Raw genomic sequence first — 24,977 nt, forward strand, 5'->3', positions numbered from 1 at the left:
GAAAGGACGTGTAGAGCTAGTTTCCCAAAGAAATGAATAGGATTCCAGGTTTAAAAAAAAAAATCTTGTGGTTTTCTTGGCATAGATATGCCTTAGTAAATCTTATGCATTAAAAACGGGTCTTCTGAAACCGGAGATATTTCTGACCATTGTCCATTACTAGTAAAATTAGCGTTTACTAAGAACCATATTAAACCACAATTTAAAAGAGAATCAGTCACCAGTTTGCACAATACAAACCAAATACAATATTAAACAGATCTTTTAGACCTGATGAGACTGATGTACTTACTTTGAAAGCCTGTGTACGAACAGTTATATATAAAAGTTTCCTGGTCTTCGATTAAAATTAGCATTTTACAAGACCAAGTATACGCATAATGGAATCTCAATCGCCTCCCATACAAAACAGACAAGCTCTTATCAGCGTCCCTCCTCCGCTGCACCATGCCAAAATCTCGCACATACTCAGATACGGATAGGAGCTTGTCCACTCTAGATGGGAGGAGATTACATCATGCATATACTTGGTCTCATAAAAAGCTCATTTTAATATCAAGCAGGAAAACTTTGATAACGGATTATACAGCCATTCTTACATGGATTTTTATTAATCAGGTCTAATAACGTAGATTACGCATAGACAAATCATGGAGGTTGTTTTTAGAATAAACAGGGCAAAACCCATACATCTGCTAATAGGTAGTCATTAACCAGGGGCTCAGTGCAGGTTAACCGTAAGGGTACTCACACACACAGAGCAGATTTTCCTCAGCTTACAGCAGGAAATTCTGCATGTTTTATGCGCATATTTTGCTGTAGATTTAATGCAGACATGAAAAAGGGTGCAGTCAACGCAGAAAATGTTCAGCAGTTTGAACAAATCCGCTATGTGACCCGCAACAAATCTGCCATTTGTGCAGGGGGCCTAGTAGGACATGGATTTTTGTTTACGTGTTTGGGACTTTAGGTCAATTGAGTCCTCCATTTTAAATGAAATAAACATTAAACCCCAGTTTAAAAATATTGACGCAGGAGTCATGACCTGGATTCGCCTTCCATTATCCAAGGACAATAGAATTTGTTTGTTTAAGACTTTCCTCTTATGGTTTTTTGTATTTAGTAATTTACAATTTTGGTTAGATAGCCAACCTGAAAATGTTCTTAACAGTATTTTGTCTGATTTGATCTGATATGGAGAGGGAAAAGACAGAATGAAAGTCTCTTATTTTACTGCTCCCACGATCAGGGGAGGATTCTTGGTTCCTAACCTTAAACACTTTCTTGGCTTCCTATATTCAGCTTTATATTCTTCCTGGTTCATTTCCTTATCTATGGGACATGTCTGTTTCAATGTCATATTGTATTTCAGGAAATCTGTTTGGAAGGATAAGAAAGACTTTTTTAATCACTCACTTTCGATTGCTTCTTTATGGAACAATTATAGTCTCCTGCATCTATGTGGACTGGAGATTTAACAATTCTGGGGAGGGGGTTTAATTTTTGTGTCTCTATTTAAGGGATGTGTAATACTTCCTTTCAATAGCTTGGAAGCCTAAACTTTCTTTAGCTTACACAGATTTTTTCTTTTAGATGTCAGTTTTACAGTGCTGTTTATTCTAGTGTTAATATTGAATTCTCACCTGCTTTAGATGTTATGTCTTGCATCGCACATAAAAAGGTGGAACACAGGTATTGTATAAATTTGTTAATTCTCACATCACCTCTAAAAATTAATATTAAGTTAAGGACATATTGGGAACATCATTTGGGGGCTCGGTCGGAAAATAAATGGTGCAATAGGGTGAATACCTCTGTGGCATATGTGAGCATGTTGGTCACCTGGAAGCTCGCATTAGAGATCTGGAGGAGCAAAATGCAAGACAGAGCAAGAGACGATCTTGAGCGGAGCATGCTGCTCACTGAGCAAGCAGTTAGTGGGGTAGACCTGGAGGGTGATGACATGGGTCAGCAGGATCAGGCAAGTAGCAGGGTTAATGTAGTTAGGGGCAGTAGAAAGGGGTCCAAGAAAAGGAAGGCCAATCCGGTTTCTGATATTCCAAGCAAAATTGCCAAGTTGGGTGATTGTAATATCTATGGCCACGGCCCGTCGTTCTGACTTACCCCTCGATGGCCGTGGCCATCCGACTCGTGTGCAGAGTCGTCCTCCTGTGAGGCACCGGCACTCACTTCCGGATACCGAGTCTCTCTCCGGAGGGCGCACGCACGGTCTTAAAGGGCCAGTGCGCACATATTGCAAGAAGTCTGCAATCTAGCCCAGGATGTTCTGGGCTATAAAATGGGCTCTGCCCTCTTGTTCCTTGCCAGAGCGTTGTTTGTTACCTAAAGTTTGTTGTGCTTATGGTTCCCTAGTGTCTTCCAGCTTCCTAGTGTTCCCTGTTCCTGTATCCTTTATCCTGTTCCCGTATTCTCCTGGTCTAGTGCCGTGCTGAGCTGTTGCCGAGTTGTGCTGCGTTCCACGCATGTTCTGCCTACGCCACGCCTGACGTCTACCTGCCGCCTGGTCCCTGCCTTGCTACTGTCTACATTGCCTCAGGTATCCGCTCTGAACTTTAGACTCTGTACTTTACCTGTTTGGCCAGCTGCCATTCCACTACGCAGTACGGCCCAGTGGATCCACACCCTGCATCGTGACAGTGATGATGCGAGGGTGTCGTTCTCAGAAATGGCAGCCCTAGTGGATACGGATCTCCCTAACAGCCAGGAGAACAGCCCAGCTAGTAGTCGGCGGGATGGTAATGCAGGTAAGGCAAGACAATTAGTAGTTGTAAGGGATTCTATAATCAGAAAGACTGATAGAATAATGTCGCCAAGACCGCCTCAACTGAATGGTTTTCAGTCTCCCTGGTGCCAGGGTTCGGCATGTGGTGGAACGGGTGAATAAATTACTGGGAGGGCCTGGTGATGATCCAGCTGTCGTGATCCATGTGGGTACCAATGATAGAATACATGGTAGGTGGAGGAGCCTTAAGAATAAAATTTTAAAGAACTAGGTTACAAGCTGAAGGGAAGGACCTCCAAGGTTGTATTCTCAAGAATACTGCCTGTGCCATGCGCATCTCAGGAAAGACAGCGGGAGCTCAGGAAGTTAAATGCATGGCTTAATGTAACGTCCGTGGTCGCTGACCAAGGACTCCTCCCATCCTGTCGACGCCCTTCTATCCAGAGATGTCTGCAAATGCTGCCGTTCTGTTCGGCAGTGACCACTAGGGTGCGCTTGCGAGCTCAGTCCAGCCTTAAGGAGCCAGAGCGCATACATGTGTGAGATTAAGCAGATTGCTCCCAGATCACCCTGAACTATAAGAAGGGCTCTACATAGACATTGACTTTGTACCCTGTTTGGCCAGCTGCTATACCGCTACGGCCCCGTGGGTCCACATACCCACAGATCGTGACACTTAAGTCTTGGTGTAGAGGAGAAGGCTTTGGGTTCCTGGAGCACTGGGCTGACTTTTCATTGGGGTACAAACTGTATTCTACAGATGATTTGCACCTAAATGGAAGGGGGTCTGCTGTGCTGGGGGAGAGAATTCTAGCTGGGGTGGCAGAGTATTTAAACTGGGGCTGAGGAGGGAGGTCAATGTAGAAAATAAAGCGGTAGTCAGGTTAGAGAGGGGCCAGACTATATTGGTGGGGGGAGAAAGACTGTGGGGAGAGGACTAGACAACAGGATAAGGAGATGTTTGAGGGGCTATTGAGGGACTATATACAGGATTATGTGACAAAAAAAATAAAAATAGTATTATAAGTGACAGCCAGCACGGTTTAACTAAGGACAGAAGTTGACAAACCAACCTGATCTGTTTTTATGAAGAGGTCAGCAGAAGCCTAGACAGAGGGGCCGCTGTGGATATAGTGTTTTTGGACTTTGCAAAGGCATTTGACACTGTCCCTCAGACGTCTAATGGGTAAATTAAGGACTATAGGTTTAGAAAGTATAGTTTGTAATTGGCTCAAGGACCGTATCCAGAGAGTTGTGGTAAATGATTCCTACTCCCCGGGTGTAGGAGTGGTGTACCCCAGGGTTCCGTGCTGGGACCACTATTATTCAACTTATTTATTAATGATATAATGGATGGGATTAATAGCACTATTTCTATTTTTGCAGATGACACCAAGCTATGTAATATTGTTCAGTCTATGGAAGATGTTCGTGAATTGCAAGCGGATTTAAACAAACTGAGTGTTTGGGCATCCACTTGGCAAATTAAGTTTAATGTAGATAAATGTAAAGTTATGCACCTGGGTACCAACAACCTGCAGGCATCATATGTCCTAGGGGGAGCTATACTGGGGGAGTCACTTGTTGTGTAGGATCTGGGTGTACTTGTAGATCATAAACTAAATAACAGCATGCAATGTCCATCAGCTGCTTCAAAGGCCAGCAGGATATTGTCGTGTATTAAAAGAGGCATGGACTCGCGGGATAGGGATGTAATATTGCCACTTTACAAAGCATTAGTGAGGCCTCATCTAGAATATGGAGTTCAGTTCTGGGCTCCAGTTCATAGAAAGAATGCCCTGGAGTTAGAAAAAAAAATACAAAAGAAGAGCAACGAAGCTAATAAGGGGCATGGAGAATCTAAGTTATGAGGAAAGATTAAAAGAATTAAACCTATTTAGCCTTGAAAAAAAGACGACTAAGGGGGGGGACATGATTAATTTATATAAATATATTCATGGCACATACAAAAAATATGGTGAAATCCTGTTCCATGTAAAACCCCCTCAAAAAACAAGGGGGCACTCCCTCTGTCTGGAGAAAAAAAAGGTTCAACCTGCAGAGGTGACAAGCCTTCTTTACTGTGAATCTATGGAATAGTCTACCGCAGGAGCCGTAACAGCAGGGACAGTAGATGGCTTTAAAAAAGGGTTAGATAATTTCCTAGAACAAAAAAATATAAGCTCCTATGTGTAGAAATTTTTACCTTCCCTTGGTTGAACACGTGTCTTTTCTCAACCGTACTAACTAGGTAACTACTTTACATTATTTAAATGTTCTCCTCTTGTGTTGATCAAAAAATTGTTTCATTTTGATGGATTCATAGACTGCTATATTAGCTCCTTTTTTTTTAGTATAGAATTTGGCTGCACCAAACTTCTTGTTGTACAAGATGTGACTTTTTGACGCCGACTTGTTTCAGAATCAAGAGTCATTGGTCTGAAGTTTTGGCACTTATCCGACTTAAATTCAATATTGTAATATCCTTGGATCTTTGTAAGGGTTTTCTTTTCGTCGCACATAAGACATTTTTTTGTGAAAAACTTTTTTGGGCAAGTCATTTTATAGTAAGAGTGAATGTCCCCTCAGCTAGTAACTGGCGAGGCAGGAGTCAAGCTGGCAAAACAAATTAGAATTACGAGTGCTCTGAAAAACTTTTGAGCCTGCACACTTCCTTAGAGGCATTACTGCAGTTTTGGTCTTCACTAAGTGTTTAATGTGATTACTGTGTTTTTTTGTTATTTTTTTTTACCTTTTCACTCTTTGCTCTCTTCCTCCAGGGTCCTTGGGAGTCGGTGGGTGGGTGGATTATGGAAAACAGTTTTGGAAATTTAAGATAAGCATATTGAATGTACGTAATTCTTCTTGCCTTAAAAATAAAAGTTTAAAATATGGACGGGCCAGGTTTGAAAGAGCGAGAGCTACTTTTACTTAGCGGCTCTCTGGCTCAGAGGGGGGGCTAGTGATGGGTAGAAAGTTACATGAATACATCTGCCATTTACTGTGTGTTTAAAAAAAAAAAAAAAGTGTACATTACCGTATATGTTTTTAAGTAGGGCAGCACGGTGGCTCAGTGGTTAGCACTATGCAGACCTGGGGTCAAATCCAACCAAGGACAACATCTGCATGGAGTTTGTATGTTCTCCCCGTGTTTGCGTGGGTTTCCTCCGGGTACCCAAATTTCCTCCCATGCCCCAATAATATACCAATAGGGAATTTAGATTGTGAGCCCCAATGGGGACAGTAAGTAAGGTCCTCTGTACAGTGCTGCGGAATATGTTGGCGCTATATAAGTAACATAAATAAATAATAAAGTACGTAATAGCATAGGAGAATACTTCGTTAAATACTAGAGATTATTAAAACACATCCAGCCTTAGCTAAATCATATCATACGCCCGATTTTATAGTAACCAAACGTATACTACTGATGTAACCAATATTTTAGATTTTAAAGCGCCATTAATTCTAGGATGCTGTACATAAGGCCTTACACTGCTAACGTTTATTTATTTTTTTAAGCCAGTATAAAATAAACTAGCAAAATTATGAAAGGAAACGATATTTTTCCTTTAAAAACTTTTACTCTGGGCCTATAAAGTTCTGTTTTACAATTATACTTGGTGCTCCTTACAGTGAAGGAAATAAGTATTTGATCCCTTGCTGATTTTGTAAGTTTGCCCACTGTCAAAGACATGAACAGTCTAGAATTTTTAGGCTAGGTTAATTTTACCAGTGAGAGATAGGTTATATTTAAAAAAAAAGCAGAAAATCACATTGTCAAATTTATATATATTTATTTGCATTGTGCACAGAGAAATAAGTATTTGATCCCTTTGGCAAACAAGACTTAATACTTGGTGGCAAAACCCTTGTTGGCAAGCACAGCAGTCAGACATTTTTTTTAGTTGATGATGAGGTTTGCACACATGTTAGATGGAATTTTGGCCCACTCCTCTTTGCAGATTATCTGTAAATCATTAAGATTTCGAGGCTGTCGCTTGGCAACTCGGATCTTCAGCTCCCTCCATAAGTTTTCGATGGGATTAAGGTCTGGAGACTGGCTAGGCCACTCCATGACCTTAATGTGCTTCTTTTTGAGCCACTCCTTTGTTGCCTTGGCTGTATGTTTCGCGTCATTGTCGTGCTGGAAGACCCAGCCACAAGCCATTTTTAATGTCCTGGTGGAGGGAAGGAGGTTGTCACTCAGGATTTGACGGTACATGGCTCCATCCATTCTCCCATTGATGCGGTGAAGTAGTCCTGTGCCCTTAGCAGAGAAACACCCCCAAAACATAATGTTTCCACCTCAAGGAGGACGGTGAGGACGGTGTTCTTTGGGTCATAGGCAGCATTTCTCTTCCTCCAAACACGGCGAGTTGAGTTAATGCCAAAGAGCTCAATTTTAGTCTCATCTGACCACAGCACCTTCTCCCAATCACTCTCAGAATCATCCAGATGTTCATTTGCAAACTTCAGACTGGCCTGTACATGTGCCTTCTTGAGCAGGGGGACCTTGCGGGCACTGCAGGATTTTAATCCATTAAGGCGTAATGTGTTACCAATGGTTTTCTTGGTGACTGTGGTCCCAGCTGCCTTGAGATCATTAACAAGTTCCCCCGTGTAGTTTTCAGCTGAGCTCTCACCTTCCTCAGGATCAAGGATACCCCACGAGGTGAGATTTTGCATGGAGCCCAAGATCGATGTCGATTGACAGTCATTTTGTATGTCTTCCATTTTCTTACTATTGCACCAACAGTTGTCTCCTTCTCACCCAGCGTCTTACTTATGGTTTTGTAGCCCATTCCAGCCTTGTGCAGGTCTATGATCTTGTCCCTGACATCCTTAGAAAGCTCTTTGGTCTTGCCCATGTTGTAGAGGTTAGAGTCAGACTGATTAATTGAGTCTGTGGACAGGAGTCTTTTATACAGGTGACCATGTAAGACAGCTGTCTTTAATGCAGGCACCAAGTTGATTTGGAGCGTGTAACTGGTCTGGAGGAGGCTGAACTCTTAATGGTTGGTAGGGGATCAAATACTTATTTCTCTGTGCACAATGCAAATAAATATATGTAATTTTGACTATGTGATTTTTATTTTTTTTTCTTATATAATCTATCTCTCACTGGTAAAATTAACCTAGCCTAAAAATTCTAGACTGTTCATGTCTTTGACAGTGGGCAAACTTACAAAATCAGCAAGGGATCAAATACTTATTTCCTCCACTGTATGTGTAGGGTCCTGACAAGTCATAACACAACTGCAATTCACTTCTAAGAGAGACTTCTTTAGCATCGTAGGTCACTGCACAAGTAAATGCTTCAGCCTCAGAATATAGGTGTTAGTAACGCATCATCATAGCGTCTGTACATTTGATGTGGAATAATATAGAAGTGGCAAAAATTTGAGGACAGACAGTAAAAAGAAGGTTCTAATGCCAATAGTGTCAAGAATAGAAAGAGACGCTAGATAGAAGCATGAACAAAAACGCCGGCTCAGATATTAAAAGGAGTACACGAAAGGGGAGAAATATCCCGGCATATATAGTGCTATACCGTCAGGCAGAAAAATGCCTTAACTGATGGGTATCAACGTGAACTTACCCATGGGAGTAAAGATGATCAAACGGCCCACACAGTAGAGCCTGATGTGATTGCGCCCCAACGCGCGTGTCGCTGATGTAGCTTCCTCAGGGGGTGGTGTGGCTTCCCCCTGAGGAAGCTACATTCCACATCAAATGTACAGACGCTATGATGATGCGTTACTAACACCGGTCTTTGTTTACCATTGAGGGCATATATGCTCATTTGAATTTTTCAAAACGTAGGACACCCGTGGTTAAATAACCTTTTTCCAAATCAACCACATTGGTATTTTTAATCTGTGTTATTTAACATTGTGTTTCTAAATCTCAATAAAGTTTTGTAATCTTTTTCATTACTTGTGGCATTGTGACTCCCTTTTCTCAGTTTTATGCTCATGATGTATAGGAGTTATGCCACGTCTTAACTATATACTGGAGGTGCTTTGACATTTTGTTGCTGGCACCTAACCTGTGACTTGACCTGCCGAGTATTTATCTATAAAAAGGATTATTTATCTGTGCAAGGTCAAGAAGTAAAGCTATATATAGAAGAAAATCTTACTTAGAGATTAAGACCCACCGATGCCCCATTATCTGGCCACTGATCAAGACGACTTATCATCCTACATCCTCTGTCATCCTACGCTTTACCACCCAGCTAAATAGCAAAAACTAGGCGTTAATATTGTCCACTGCTTCTTTATGAAGTCAGAATACAGTATAACGGATACAGAGATGGGCGCCTTTATAAGCAGCTTCACAGTGTAAGGATATGTTCACACTGCTTATTTTCAGCCGTTTTTCGGGCCGTAAATGTCCCAAAAAAATCGGAAGCAGAACGCCTCCAAACATCTGCCCATTGATTTCAATGGGAAAAATTGCACTCTGTTGCAACGGGCCGTTTTTTTTTTTACACAGCCGTTTTTAAAGCAGTTTTTCATGGATTCTATAGAACAGCTCCAAAACTGCCGTAAAAAAACGTGAGTTTGATTAAAATAACGGCTGAAAAACAGCTCCGTATTTTCAGACGTTTTTTATTAAGCGTGTGAACATACCCTCAAAGCAATGGTGAACCCTGTGGATATTCTGATAACAAGGACTACCTATGTGAAAAACTATAAACCGCATAGTAAAAACGCTGCATTTTTTTTTTAAACACTCGCACAGTTTTTTTTTTTTTACTGCACTGTGGCCGCACACGAATCGTATGTGCCCCCTTGTCAAAGGAATCTGATCCAGGTACCCTCAAAGCTACGCTCCGTTGGGCTCTTACTACAACTAATGCTCCCACCCACAATTCAAGTAAAATGAATCCACAGGAAATGCCATAAATGTTTGATCAGCGGGAGTCCAACTGCTGGGACCCCCCCCCCCCATTATCATCAGAACGGGGGTCTATTCACACTTGCCACATGCACGGCAATTCCCATTAAAGTCAATGAGTAGTGATGGAAGCACTTCAGCTTGTGGAGTACGACGGGGCCCCCCTAAGGGTATGTTCAGACGGCAACGCAAAATACGTCTGAAATTACGGAGCTGTTTTCAGGCGAACACAGCTCCTGAATTTCAGACGTTTTTGCAAGTACTCGCGTTTTTCGCTGCATCCAATACGGACGTAATTGGAGCTGTTTTTCAATGGAGTCAATGAAAAACGGCTTCAATTACGTCCCAAGAAATGACATGCACTTCTTTGTCACGGGCATCTTTTTATGCGCCGTCTTTTGACAGCGACGCGTAAAAATACACCTAGTCTGCACAGAACATTGTAAAACCCATTGAAATGGGCAGATGTTTGAAGACGTATTGGAGCAGTTTTTTCAGGCGTAATTCGAGGCGTAAAACGCCCGAATTACGTCTGAAAATAGGTTGTGTGAACATACCCTTATGCTGTCAAAGCAGCTCTGACTTCAGACTCCACACGACCGCTGAAGGTGTTGTGTGCCTGGCATCAAGACGTTGGCAGAAGATCCTTTAAGTCTAACTTGCGAGGTGCGGCCTCCATGTATCAGACTTGTTTTTCATGCACGTCCCACAGATGCTCAATCAAATTAAGATCTGGGGAATTTGAAAAAAACAAAAACAAAAAAATCTTCTAGAGAAAAAAAAAAAAAAGTTTAAAAATATAAAAAAAAAAAAAAAAAAAAAAGCGTTGGAATCAGGCAGATAGCGCTATTAAAGAGGCTCTGACAACACATCACGTCCTGGCTGGAGGTAATGTATATTCATTGTCAGGACACTGCAGTAACGTTAGTGTGTTTATGTGGCAGCACATAGCGATATAGCTATATTGCTATCTGCAGTGTAAATGAATGGAGAGAAGTGTATGACACTGATTGGTCAGCGTCATACACTCCTCTGTACAACGCCCACTTGGTCTAAAGTAAAAAGACACCCAGTTGGGCATTAAGAAACTCATTAGCATAAATCTAAAAATCGCTCATAAAGTGGTTTAAAATAGATCGTTTTTCTAAATAAAAAGCATTACTGTCACCTACATTATAGCGCCGATCTCATTATGTGGTGACAGAGACTCTTCAACTTATGACCGAGTGACAGGTCCTCTTTAAAGAGGCTCTGTCACCACATCATAAGTGCCCTATATCCTACATAATGTGATCAGCGCTGTATTGTAGATAACAGTGGTTTTTATTTTGAAAAACTATCATTTTTAAGCAAGTTATGAACAATTTTAGATTTATGCTAATTAGTGTCTTAATAGACAACCGGGCGTGTTTTTACTTTTTTACCAACTGGCCGTTGTACAGAGAAGTGTATGACGCTGACCAATCAGCGTCATACACTTCTCTCCATTCATGTCCATTTGTACTCAGCACGGCGTGATCTAGAATGATCTTGCGGTGCTGTCACATACTCCCACATTAACTTTACTGAAATGTCTTGAGTGTGACTAGACATTGCCTCCAGCCAGGATGCAATGTCTATTCACACTCCCGACACTTCGGTAAAGTTTGTGTGGGACTTACTCACACGCACAGCGTGATCTCGCGAGATCACGCTGTGCGGAGTACAAATGGACATGAATGGAGAGAAGTGTATGACGCTGATTGGTAAAGTTTTCACACCAATTACATTCGGTGTTCATGTTCTGCATCAACCCCATCTCTTCTCCATATGCACAGAGAATATGGTTCATAGTGAATGCGAGTGCAGAAACAGCTGCAATTAACCCCCAACCTACAAACAAGTTTCTCAACAAAATGTTTTGCAATGTTACTGGCAACTTTTAGTACATGGTCCAGACCAAGCCTTCTAACTCTTGATATATGCAGAACACGTACTCCACTGTTACCAATGACCTAAATATATTTTCCCCTTTTCCTTTTGGTAAATAATTGTAGAGCACAATTCTGAAACATTTTTTTCTTATAACTGCGTTGTGTCGTTCCTCTGCTATCCTCCAAGAAATACATGAATAAAATGACAGCTGGGTGTGAACAGTAACAACGTCCAATCGGGGCCGACCGTGAGACTGTGGGGACACGCCCCTTTAAAAATTAAAATTGTAACACCCAGTTGTCAATTCATTCATACATTTCCAGGAGACAAAAGAGATAAATGGCACAACACAAAGTTGTAAAAACTATTTACTAAAACAGAAATGTCAGGGGGGGGGGGGGGGGGGCATAATACGCCTCGTTTACGTCTGAAAATAGGTCGTGTGAACCCAGTCTTAGACCACACACACCACTGGTTTCCAGAATGCTCAAGCCTTTTTGGCACGATTCTGAGACTTCGGTTACAACTCTGATAACTCCTTAGAACGTCAGATATAAAATAACAGAAGTCTCTGGGCATTCCCAAAGAGGCAATAGTGCCCTGTAGAGTTCTTATATTCAAGAAACGAGGGACAGTCCAATATCAACGACTTTGTTATTGTGACATAAATAAAAAAGACAATTTTGCCTGGAATTCAGGTCACAAATGTACAAAACAACCTAAATTTCTCCTCAGCCCTTGTATAGCCAGACGATTAAAGGGGCGCGACAAGTTTCCAGACACCGCACTCGTTTCAAATGAACTTTCCGTTCTCCTACTCTGTAATGTTGGTCTTGCACTAATTCTGCAGATTTTGAAGTCGAATACGTTTCGAGCCGTTTTTGTTGACATCGAGCACACGGTGGACGAGGTCCGGTACGTGTGTGTTCATAGAACTCCATAGCCCACATTAAATGTGGCGGATGTAAATAACGCAGTCCATGTAACCGCACTCTACCGGATCTTCTTCTGGGAACAGTAGTGCAGGACCTACATTACAGACTAGGTCCTCATCGTTTCAACAAACCTTATTCAGAATATCCTGGAAAACCTGTTTAAAGGGGTAGTCCAGTTTTATGTAAATAATCTGCATAATGAAATGATACGTACATAACTTTCTAATACACTATGTGCTTCTGATCCTTACCGCTTATGATCTCTGTTTGCAGTCAGTGAGTGGAAACATTCTAGTTTAGATCCAGAGGTGGAAAACCAGTACAGTCAGTCCTGATACTTCTCACAACTAAAAGCTTGCTACAATGTATTCAGTCTAGGAAAAACTATGAGCTGATCAGGCTGCTATATTCTAACTAGACTGATACACTGAAACCATCAGGACAGACAAAAGAGTGATGTGTGTTTCTAAGGTCACAGGGAATTGAAAAACCCTTCATTGTACATAATGTGGTTTTGGTTTCTTGGTATTTAAAAAAATAATTTAAAAAAACCAAAACAAACAATGTTTCCATGTACTCACAGCAAGCAGAGATCTTGAAAACGTTGAGGATTAGAAACACAATGTAAACAATAAAGTTTCAGAACGTTGCATGATGCAATTATTTACTTATAACCTCAGTGGCAGATTGTATTGATACATCTATTATCCTCATAGATCCCTCATTTCCCAGAATAGGTGTGCTCTCTGTTAACCTTTTACATGCCACAATTAGTACTATGATATTTTAAGCAGGACATATACAGACCCTGTACTGGATGAAGTTATTTGGTCCATGTACACAGTGATGACTCACGATCTGTCATCTGTGTCAGCCTAGAGCACGTTCTCTATGCCGGGCCAGTAAATGTAGAACATGAAAGTCTCCCCTCCCTCAGCTTCCCATACAATACTAGATCCCATATCCCTATGGTACAGGCCTTTCTATTAACCCCCCTGAGGCTTTCTCCCGGCAGCACTGCCTGACCTCCCGGTCACTCTATTCATCACTCACTGAAGAAGAGCCGGTATTCCAGGCTGTTGGCCTTGGCCCTTTGCTCGATGCTGAATGACATGCTGCCGATCCTCTGCCGTGTGCTCTGGCTTGACGTAAGACACAGTGAGAACAGGCCAGGCGGCGCACAGCTCCCATATCCCTCTACACACCTTCCCGGCTCTTATTTCATTGGCCGCAGAGGCTGTGGGCGTGTTTTCGGGCGGGACTCCTGTCAAAAGAAAATCGTTTGTAGCACACACCTACCGAACTAAAAGCCAATAGCCACAGACCATAGGGAATGGGCGGGGTCCAGAATACGCATGAATGAAAAGTGATTGACGTCAAGAGAGCACGGCCAGGCGAGAGCTGGGGTCCCGCCTTCTGCCTGACGTCGTGCGATAGTGCTGGCGCCACGTGGAGTCACAATGGTGGGCGGTCACTTGTCCTCACAGAACAGGTTATACTATTTTATTCACCTGTTTCCTGTCCAGGTAAGGGACCTATTATCCCTAGTGGTCAAGTTCGGTCCTCTAATCTGTGCCAGCCTGGCCCTAGTGGGCACACCTAGTATGTGTATAGAAAGTGCTCAGCTCATATCAATTATCTCACAGATATTAGGATTTCACAGTAGACTATATAGACAGAAGTATTAATTAGAAAGTTGCACCAAACACACTGACTGAGATATATACATATAAAAATGAAGTCCAAAAAAATGAAGAGGCAGCACTCCAAGGAAATTGGTGAAAAAAAGTGGTGTGTTTATTCACCCCAGGCAGGCAACGTTTGTCAATCCCAAAGATCCCATAGAGACGGATTGAAACGTTGCCTGCCTGGGGTGAATAAACGCACCACTTTTTTTCACCAATTCCCTTGGAGTGCTGCCTCTTCATTTTTTTGGACTTCATTAACAAGGGTTCCTCAACCTAGGAGGCCTGCACCCACTGCTGTTGCTGTGCTGCTTTACTCTTTTTCTCATATTATATATATATATATATATATATATATATATATATATATATATATATATATATATATATATATAAATAAAAAATTGCTTTAATAATTGAATTCAGGTCTTCCATTTAGTCCCATTGCCACGGGTGTATAATATCATCTAGCACCTCGCCATGCGGTCACCTTTACTAACATTTGTGGAAGAATGGGTCGTTATAAAGAGATCACTGAATTCCAGCGTGGTCCTGTAATAGGACGTCACCGCTGTAACAAGTCAGTTTGTGAAATTCCTAGATATTCCACGATGAATGGTGAGTGTTAGGCTGGGTTCACACGAGCATGTTACGTCCGTAATGGACGGAACGTATTTCGGCCGCAAGTCCCGGACTGAACACACTGCAGGGAGCCGGCTCCTAGCGTCATAGTTATGTATGACGCTAGGAGTCCCTGCCTCTCCGTGGAACTACTGTCCTGTATTGTAATCATATCTTCAGTACGAGACAGTTGGCACAATGCCAAGCATTGGATTCAGTGGTGTAAAACAGCCGGCACCGGACTCTGCAGCAGTGGAAACGTGTTCTGTGGAGTGATGATTTGCGCTTCTCTATCTGGCAGTGTGATGGATGAGTCTGGGTTTGGCGAATGCCAGGAGAACTTTACCTAGGCAGGTCTTCACTTTTGGGTGAGAGATGGCTATTAATCAATCGATCTCCAATGCTTTTGTGTTTCCGGTAATCTCTTCCCTAGTGAACGATGGTGCGCCTCCTTCAAAGGAGTTTTCCGAGTTATTCCAAAAATTAGCAGAGGTAGGATGGATTCATTAAAAAAGAGCCATTACTCGATACTGGCGACAAGCCAACTGTTTTCAATTGTTAATCCTTCTACACGACCCGTAATATTATATTACTATGTGTGCGGCATCTAAATTAAACCTAAGTATGATTAATACTGAGATAATGAACCTAAAGAGCCGCTTCTCACCTAAACTATTGGTAATGGTCTATTAAACTCCCATGTTCCGGGGGACTATAGCACTTTAGCTTTACTTGTTCCCCAGAGGAAATTACTGCCACAGGTGATGGAAACATGTCGGAATGTGGGTGTCTTTAAATGCTAGGCACCTTATTTCACTATGGTAATAATGGCGGTATGTCTAGGTTTTAGGGTTTAATACAGTTTGGGAAGGGAAAGCTCTGCTAAGTAAGGGTGATTTAGGGGAGACTCTGTGTTGGCTACCATATACACCACATATCTTTCCCCCTGGTTGTGCGAGTGAAACTGAGGCTTCTCTACTGGAATCCATGGTATTGACTAATCTCTGAGGTTCCAGTTCCCCATATATAAGACCTGAACTCACCCAGGACTGAAAAATCTGTCGTTGGCTGGGAGAATAAAACAAAACTCTGTTCTACTCTCTGAGGATCCAGAATTCCCTAATGGAATGACTTGAAGGGTATGTTCACACGTGGTGTAAATACTGCGGATTTTCGGCAACGTATTTTATTGCGCAAAATACGCAGCATAATACAGTAGCAGCAGTGTGGATGACACGCTGCATAAATAATATGCTGAAAAAACTTTCATAAATTGACCTGCGGTGCGTTTTTTTGCCAATTTATGCCCCGGAATCACAATTTTTCTGTTGCGAGTTTTCCCCTTTGAATTGAATGGGGAGGTAAAACCTGGAACAAATTGCAGATGTTGAGATTATTGCGGCGGAAAGGCTGTGATTCTTGCCGCAAAAATCACAACTCAGGAAAAAAAAAACATCTCATACTTACCCCGTTCTTACCACTTCTCTGTCCAGGCCAGCCTTCTGGGATGACGTTTCATCCCATGTGACTGCTGCAGCCAATCACATGCAGCAATGGTCACATGGGATGAAACATCATCCCAGGAGGCCAGACTTCTTCGACAATGCAGGTATGCGTCGCCATGACTATGGCCCGGGGTAAATATGATTTTTTTTAAAAAAAAAAAATTCTCGCGCTGCTCTCGGCAGCGGACATTCTGCCAGAAGAACTGCACCACAATTTGGTGCAGCTTTCAGACTGAATCCCTGCGGGGTCCAAGGTGGTTACGCTGTGTACTTTTATGCAGCGTATCCGCCCTTTGTGAACATACCCAAAAGTTATGTTCACACGCCTCATCTTTGAGGCAGAAAAATATGAGGCTGATTTCAAGGGTAAACAGCCTCTGAATCCAGGCATTTTTGGAGCTGTTTGTCCACCCACTTTTTGAGGATTGGTCACAGGTCCTCATGGGATTGGGATCTGTGGAGTTTCCTGGCCATGGACCTAAAATGTAATGTTTTGTTCCCTGAGCCACTAAGTTATCACTTTTGCCTTGTGACATGGTGCTCCATCATGCTGGAAAAAGCATTGTTCATCACCATATTGCTCCTGGATCCTTAGAAGAAGCTGCTCTTGATGAATGTTTAAATACTATTCTTTAGTCATGAAAGTGTTCTTTGGCAAAATTTTGATTGACCCCAATCCCTTGGATGAAAAGCAACCCCACACATTCCTGAGCAATCTCTGCACTGGTGTGGAACCGATCCCATAGCTGAATTGTCTTTAGGAGACGGTCTTGGCACATGCTGGACTGGACCTGAAGCCTTCTTCACAGTAATTTAACCTCTATCCTTGACGTTCTTGATGATCCGATAAATGGTTGATTTAGGGGGCAATCTTAGAAGCAGCAATGTTCCTGCTGCTAAAGTCATTTCTATTAAAAGCAATGATGACTGCACGTGTTTCCTCTAAGGTAACCATGGTTAATAGAAGAAGACAATGATTTCAAGCACCATCCCCCTTTTAAAGCAACCAGTCTGCTCTTATAATCCAATCAGCATGACAGAGTGATATCAGCTGCCTTCTCCTCGTTAACACTTTCTCCTGAGCTAACAAGGAGATCACTGAAATTATGTTAGCAGGTCAATTTGTGGCAGGGCTGAAATGCAATGGAAATGGGGTTTTTGTGATTAAGTTAATTTTCATGGCAAGGAATGACTTTGCAATTAATTGCAATGCATCTGATCACTCTTCATAACAATCTAGAGTTAATGCAAATTGTCACTATGAAAACTAAAGCAGCAAACTTTGTGAAGACCAACATTTGTGTCAGTCTGCGGCCCGCTGGGCACTGAAGCTCCTGAGACATCCTCGGGGCAGCAGAGAGCAGGCCGAAGGAGGAGCGCCACACACACCCCAAAGTGCCTGTTAGGGATCTGCCAGGTACTACGTCTAGGTATACTCCTGGGATTAATCAATCCACACCTGAGGCCAGACCTGTTCGACTGACACCATCTCCCACCAACCAGGGTGGCAGGCTCACGAGTTGGGGAGCCTATCGCGGCCTGGTCAGTCGGAGTTAGCTCCGCCCCCTGTCCTTTTTTACCTGTCGTGTTCTTCTCCTCTGTGCTTGTAATTCTTTCGGATTCCTGGCCCCACTGCTGCTTGCTCCAGCCTGCTTCTGCCGTGCTTCTGCCTTGCTGCAGTTCCGCTTAACCTGCTTTGCTTTGCCTCTGGCTTGCTTCCTCCTCCGTGCTCACTTGGCTATACTCCACTTCATCCTGGTCCGGACTACTCATTCACCGCTCCGTTTCCTCGCGGCGTTCCGTGGGCTACTGCCCCTTCCCTTGCGTGTTCCCTGTTTGTTCTCCCATGCACTTAGACAGCGTAGGGACCACCGCCCAGTTGTACCCCGTAGCCTAGGGCGGGTCGTTGCAAGTAGGCAGGGACAGGGCGGTGTGTAGATTAGGGCTCACTTTCCCTTCACCTCCTTCCTACCATTACAGTGCCCTCTGTAGAAAGTGCCACCCTGCTGTAGATATCGCTTCCCACAGCCCCCTGTAGATAGTTCCACCACCCAATGTAGATAGCGCCCCACACACCCCAACCTGTCGACAGCGATACACTCCCCCTACCTGTAGATAGCTTCATTAGGGATTCCTCTATCACAGTCTGTGGGTATGTGGACCCAATAGGCCACACCGCTGTAACGGGAAGGCTGCTGGTCAAGCCACAGAGCACCCCAGAAATACAAAGTCCCGCACAAGGGTACCTGAATAGTCCAGACAGTGGCCGATGCTTTGGCGCGGATGGTGGTGGTGCAGCAGGTTACGCCAGACGTGGCAGGTGCAGCACGTTGCTGCAGACGTGGTGGATCACACTGGACGAGGAAGATGGCACTGGACGTGGCAGATGACAGCAGGTGCAGCACGTTGCGCCAGACGTGGCGGATCACACTGGACGTGGCAGATGACTGCAGGTACAGCACGTTGCGCCAGACGTGGAGGAACACACTGGACGTGGAAGATGGCACTGGACGTGGCAGATGACACAGGACGTGGCAGATGACACAGGATGTGGCAACGACAGCAGGTGCAGTAGACACGACTCCAACACTAGTAGGCACAGGAACAAGAACACAGCACAGGATACAGGAAGAGGTAACAAGGCACGGGTAACAAAAGGGACCATTTGCAAGACAGAATTGGGATACACTAACAATGCTCAGGCAAGGATCAGAAGTGCAGGGCCCTTCTTATAGTATAGGAAATCATGTGTAGTTGATGATGATGATTGCTCACATGTGCGCATGCTGACCCTTTAAGACCGAGAACAAGCGTGCGCGCGCACCCTACAGGACACAGCGGACCGGAGCGGAAGTGAGTGCTGGCGTCTCCTAGGAAGGAGATGTGAGCCAGCGCTCACTGATCCATGGCTGCGGGCGTTGGGAGGTGAGCAAACCCGACGGCCCGCCGCCATGGACGCTACATCCTCTAGTAGTGGAATCCCCAGGGAGAGCGTTGCAGTCGCTCTGGTAGGAGATTCCTTTCCTGGAGGAGCCCCTGACGTCACTGTCCCGTTAGGGGCTCCTCCTGGACCTAAATCCCTGGCCAGAGCGTTAGACAGGGACTTCTCCAGGAGAGGAATCTCCGGCCAGAGTGTTGGCAATGCTCTGGCTGGGGATTCTGGTCCAGGAGGAGCCCTTGATGTCACTGTCCATATATGGCCAGTGATGTCAGGGGATCCTCCAGGAGAGGAAACCCCTGCCAGAGTGTTGCCGGAGCCCCAATAGAGCTATCTACAGGGAGGGGGAGTGTACCACTGTCGACAGGGTGGGGTTCTACAGAGGGCACTGTGGCACTATCTACAGAGGGCACTGTGGCACTATCTACAGAGGGCAGTGTGGCATTATCTACAGAGCGCATTGTGGCACTATCTACAGAGGGCACTGTGGCACTAACTATAGAGGGCACTGTGGCATTATCTAAATACAGCAGTGTGGCACCATCTACAGAGGGTACGGTGTCACAATCTACAGAGGGCACTGTGGCTCCATCTATAGAGGGCACTGTGGCACCATCTACAGAAGGCAATGTATGGCACTAATGGCTTCATTGCGGTGTGATATGGCTTTAGCTGGGGCAATTTACTCAAAATCCAAACTGATTGTAGCCTTGGGAGCGCTTTGTTCAAATTCCTTTGACTAGGGGATACGTGATATAAATATATTGAGAAACATTGGCCTGTTGATTCATAAACATTGCTGGGAGAGAGGCAAAGTTTGAAAAAAAATGTATAGTTACATACAAGTAAAATTTATTTGAGTTTCCCATTAATATTTGCTTTTATTGCTGTACGTGATGTATTGAACTTTATTTAAAGTTTTTAGTGAAGCAGTCATCATTAAGGTGGTTGGCCCATGAAAAACATTTATCACCTATCCACAGTATTCCAGTAAGAGGAAAGTGACGTTATATAAATGGACAGTCTGTGGATATGGCAGTTTTAGCTATTTTTATGTTCATGCTTTCACTAACCTATTATTATGTTTGACTACATTGCAATCATCTTTATTTTATCCCTTGCAAAGTAACATTTCAGATTCTTGCCCTCGCTTGTTAACAGTTATTTTCCAATTGATCAGATGGTGCCGGCTTTCTTTGCTTTTTTCATTCAAATTGTGTAAAAACATGTCTATACTATTTCACAGCTGCTTGTTTAGTGCCCACCTCTGTGCACTCTATAAGGGTCCACACGTAGCGTAAACACTGCAGATTTTCTACAGTGTAATACAAATCTCATCCACACGCTGCGTAAAAATTACACATAAATAGACTTATTGATATAGTGTTATAGTGTTTTTGGACTTTGTAAATGCATTTGACATTGTCCCTCATAGACGTCTAATGGGTAAATTAAGGACTATAGGTTTAGAAAGTCTAGTTTGTAATTGGATTGACAATTGGCTCAAGGACCGTATCCAGAGACTTGTGGTCAATGATTCCTACTCTGAATGGTCCCCAGTTATAAGTGGTGACCCCAGGGTTCAGTGCTGGGACCACTATTATTCAACGTATTTATTAATGATATAGAGGATGGGATTAATAGCATTATTTCTATTTTTGCAGATGACACCAAGCTATGTAATATAGTTCAGTCTATGGAAGATGTTTGTGAAATGCAAGCGGATTTGGATGCACTGAGTGTTCGGGCATCCACCTGGCAAATGAAGTTTAATGTAGATAAATGTAAAGTTATGCATCTGGGTACCAACAACCTGTATGCATCATATGTCCTAGGGGGAGCTACACTGGGAGAGTCACTTGTTGAGAAGGATCTGGGTGTACTTGTAGATCATAAACTAAATAACAGCATGCAATGTCAATCAGCTGCTTCAAAGGCCAGCAGGATATTGTCGTGTATTAACAGAGGCATGGACTCGCGGGACAGGGATGTAATATTACCACTTTACAAAGCATTAGTAAGGCCTCATCTAGAATATGCAGTTCAGTTCTGGGCTCCAGTTCATAGAAAGGATGCCCTGGAGTTGGAAAAAATACAAAGAAGAGCAACTAAACTAATTAGGGGCATGGAGAATTTAAGTTATGAGGAAAGATTAAAATAATGAAACCTATTTAGCCTTGAAAAAAGACGACTAAGGTGGGACATGAATAACTTATATAAATATATTAATGGCACATACAAAAAATATGGTGACTGTAGTGATGGGGGTAGGGAAACGGACAAGTGAGCCCTAATCTACCCGCCACTCTGTCCCTGCCTACTTGCAACGACCCGCCCTAGGCGACGGGGTACAACTGGGCGGCGGTCCCTACGCTCAGTAAGTGCACGAGACAAACAGACAAGGGTACACAAAGCTAAGGGAAATGGGACAGTTGCCCAAGGCAACACCGTGAGCAACAAGAGTGGTGAACGAGCCAAGTCAAACCAGGAGTGCACGAGGTACCAAACGCAGAGCAGGAGAGTAGTCAGTAAGCCAGGGTCAGTATGGAGCAGGATCAAATAGTCAGAAGCTGTAGCTGGGCCAGGAAACCACACGAGAAGAATCACAAGCAAAGCAGGAACAGGAAAGGCAGGTATAAATAGACAGAGGGCGGGAGCTAGCTCCGTCTGGCCAGGCTGCGATAGGCTCTCCCACTCCTAAGCCTGCCATCCTGAGTGGTGGAAGATGGAGTCAGTCTCAGAGGCATAGACTCAGGTGCAGACTGATTACCTATGGGAGTATACACAGAAGTTGTGCCTGGCAGGTCCTTTACAGTGACATCCTGTTCCATGTAAAACCCCCTCAAAACACAAGGGGGCACTCTCTCCGTCTGGAGAAAAAAAGGTTCAACCTGCAGAGACGACAAGCCTTCTTTACTGTGAGAACTGTGAATCTATGGAATAGTCACCGCAGGAGCTGGTCACAGCAGGGACAGTAGATGGCTTTACAAAAGGGTTAGATCATTTCCTAGAACGGGAAAATATTAGCTCCTATGTGTAGAAATTTTTCCCTTCCCTTTTCCCGTCCCTTGGTTGAACTTGATGGACATGTGTCTTTTTTCAACCATTCTAACTATGTAACTATGTAACTTGGTGTGCGGTTTTCTAATCCACAGCGTGTCAATTTATGCTTTGGAATCGCTTCTTTTCTGTTGCAGGTTTTCCCCATTGAATTTAATGGGGAGGTAAAGCCTGCAACAAAAAGCAGATGTTTGCGATTTTTGCAGCGGAAAAGCTGAAATTCCACGATCTCTATGCTTTTCCGTGCAGCCCGGCCTCCAGGGATGACTTTTCATCCCATGTGACTGCTGCAGCCAATCACAGGCTGCAGCGGTCAATTGGGATAAACATCATCCCGGGAGGCTGATGCAGGAAGTCAGAGGAACGCGACGCCATGACTACGAGTAAGTATAAGCTTATTTTTTTTAACCTCCTGTTTTCGGCAGCCAATCTGCCCGAAAACCTGCACCACAATTTGGTGCGGTGTTTTTTTGGTGGGAATTCCCTGCAGACTCCAGGGCAGCTATGCTGTTTGCTTTTACACAGCCTATCCGCCCTGTGTGAACTTAGCATTAAGGCTTATTCACACGAACGAGTGTCAAATCGGCCGTGAAAAAAGTCCATTTTTCACAGCCGATTTGCACCCATATGGGACCTAATTTCACAGATCCCTCATAGACCTGAGTCTATTGAGGGATCCGTGAAAATATGTCCTAGTTTTTCATGGGCCGTTCACACAGTCTATAAAAGACGGATGTGTGAATAGCCCCACAGAAGTACATTGATTTTAATGCAGTCGTGTGACAGACATTAAAAAAAACATTCTTCACATGGACGATTATCCCGTTCGTGTTAATAATCCATTAGGCTGGATTCATACGGTGCATTTTTGGAGCGTTTTTAGGATGCATTTTTTTGTTTTGGTTGATAAACTCACGTCTCTCAACGGGAGTTCATCAACCAAAACAAAAAAGCATGCTAAAAACGCAACAAAAAAGCACCATGTGAGTCCATCCTAAGGCAGGTTTCACACACAGCGTTTTGCAGCGTCTTTGTGTGATTTTCGTGGCCTTTCCTGATGCCTTTTTTTTTGTGCGGCCAGATGTTACATTAAAGTCTATAGTAAAATATCAAATGCTCTACACACAACTGCATTTTTGTTTGTGACGTTTTTGAGGAAAATTACTGGTTAGTGCCTTTTTTATCCAAACGCAGCAAGAACAGGGTATGGCGTTTTTCAGACTTTTTCTCACAGGCTTCTCTATAAGACTTCAAAAATGGCAGAAAAAAAAGCATTTAAAATGACACCAAGTATAAAACACCACCCAAAATGACACTAAATACACAGCCGTTTTTTTATTATTGTTTTTATTTTTTCCTCCCCACCTTCTAAAAGCCATAACTTTTTTATTTTTCCATTGATAAAGCCATATGTGGTCTTGTTTTTGTGGGACGAATTGTAGTTTTTCACGGCACCATTTATTGTACCATTACCATATAATGTCTTGGGAAACTGTAAAAATATTATTTGTGGGGTGGAATAGGAAAACAATAGCGATTCCTCAATCTTTTGAGGGGTTTAGTTTTTACAGCTTTCACTGTACGGTAAAAATGGCATGTTAACTCTATTCTACCGGTCAATACGATTAGTACGGCGATACCAAATTTATATAGTTTTCTTTATATTTTTCTACTTTTACAAGGAAGAAACTAATTGTTTAAAACAGAATTTGTGTTTTTTTTATTTTATTTTTTGTGGCATATGAAGTGACCCAAAAACAGCGAATCTGGCATCTTAATTTCTTATTTTTTACGGAGTTCACCATGTGGGTTAAATAATGCTATATTGTAATAGTTCAGACTTTTACAGACGCTGCGATACAAATTTTTTTTCTTTTTTTTTCCTTTACATTACTTTAGAGGAAAAATGGGAAAATGTTCTTTTATTAACTTTTAATATATATATATAATTTTTTTTACACTACAAAAAACTTTAATAAACTTTTTTTTACAACTTTTATTAGTCCCCCTAAGGGACTTGAACCAGCAGTCGTTAGATCGCTGGTACAATACACTGCGATACTAATGTATTGCTGTATATTGTCATTTTTACAAGCTGCTGTTAAGCCCTTCATCTCCTGTTAACAGGACATGAAGAAAGGCAGTCCTGGGTCCTTTATTAGGCCCCTGGGCAGACATGACAACCATCGGCACCCCCCCCCCTCTTTCTAACATCTTAGATGCTGCAATCGTGATTGATCGCAGCATTTAAAGGGTTATATGGCCAGGAACAGCACGAACACTGTTCTTAGCCGTTAGGCCCGGGTGTCAGTTGTAATATACAGTTGACACTCGCTGCGTACGGAGCAGGCTCAGTGGCCGATCCCGCTCCAAACATCCATAAAAGCTGCTTCTATCTTCTCCTCAGGGTCCCCGGCAGTCACTGACCCGACATTCAGCTGTCTGATCGGGCAGCAATCTAAGACCCGCGCCGTAAATAGTCTGTGCCGCTGGTTATAAGGACCTCGACCGCCGGCCGTATATACACAGCCAGCGGTCGGGAACCAGTTAATAAAGCTAGAGTTTTTAGAAGCGCTTTTTGATGCAGTTTAAATTGCCAGAAAAATTCTGTGTGTGAAGGAGGCCTTTAAAGAGGCTATGTCACTAGGCCATATAAGTTGGTTTGGTTTA

General features: G+C 43.2%; 1 protein-coding gene and 1 long non-coding RNA gene across 2 annotated transcripts in view; one reads left to right on the forward strand and one right to left on the reverse strand.

Annotated features, from left to right (window-relative positions):
• The window catches only part of PPA1 (inorganic pyrophosphatase 1), a 57,148-nt gene extending 43,441 nt beyond the window's left edge, over window positions 1-13,707 (reverse strand). Inside the window, exon 1 of the mRNA XM_075841567.1 lies at window positions 13,552-13,707. Within this exon, the coding sequence (XP_075697682.1) occupies window positions 13,552-13,612 (61 nt within the window). The 5' untranslated portion in view covers window positions 13,613-13,707. The remainder of the gene's footprint in view (window positions 1-13,551) is intronic.
• A 127-nt stretch (window positions 13,708-13,834) lies between these two features.
• LOC142663180 (uncharacterized) overlaps window positions 13,835-24,977 on the forward strand; it is an 85,190-nt gene continuing 74,047 nt past the window's right edge. The window contains exon 1 of the long non-coding RNA XR_012851055.1: window positions 13,835-14,024. This is a non-coding gene — a long non-coding RNA (uncharacterized LOC142663180). The remainder of the gene's footprint in view (window positions 14,025-24,977) is intronic.

This window comes from Rhinoderma darwinii, chromosome 11, assembly GCF_050947455.1.
Source record: "Rhinoderma darwinii isolate aRhiDar2 chromosome 11, aRhiDar2.hap1, whole genome shotgun sequence".
NCBI classification, from domain to species: domain Eukaryota; kingdom Metazoa; phylum Chordata; class Amphibia; order Anura; family Rhinodermatidae; genus Rhinoderma; species Rhinoderma darwinii.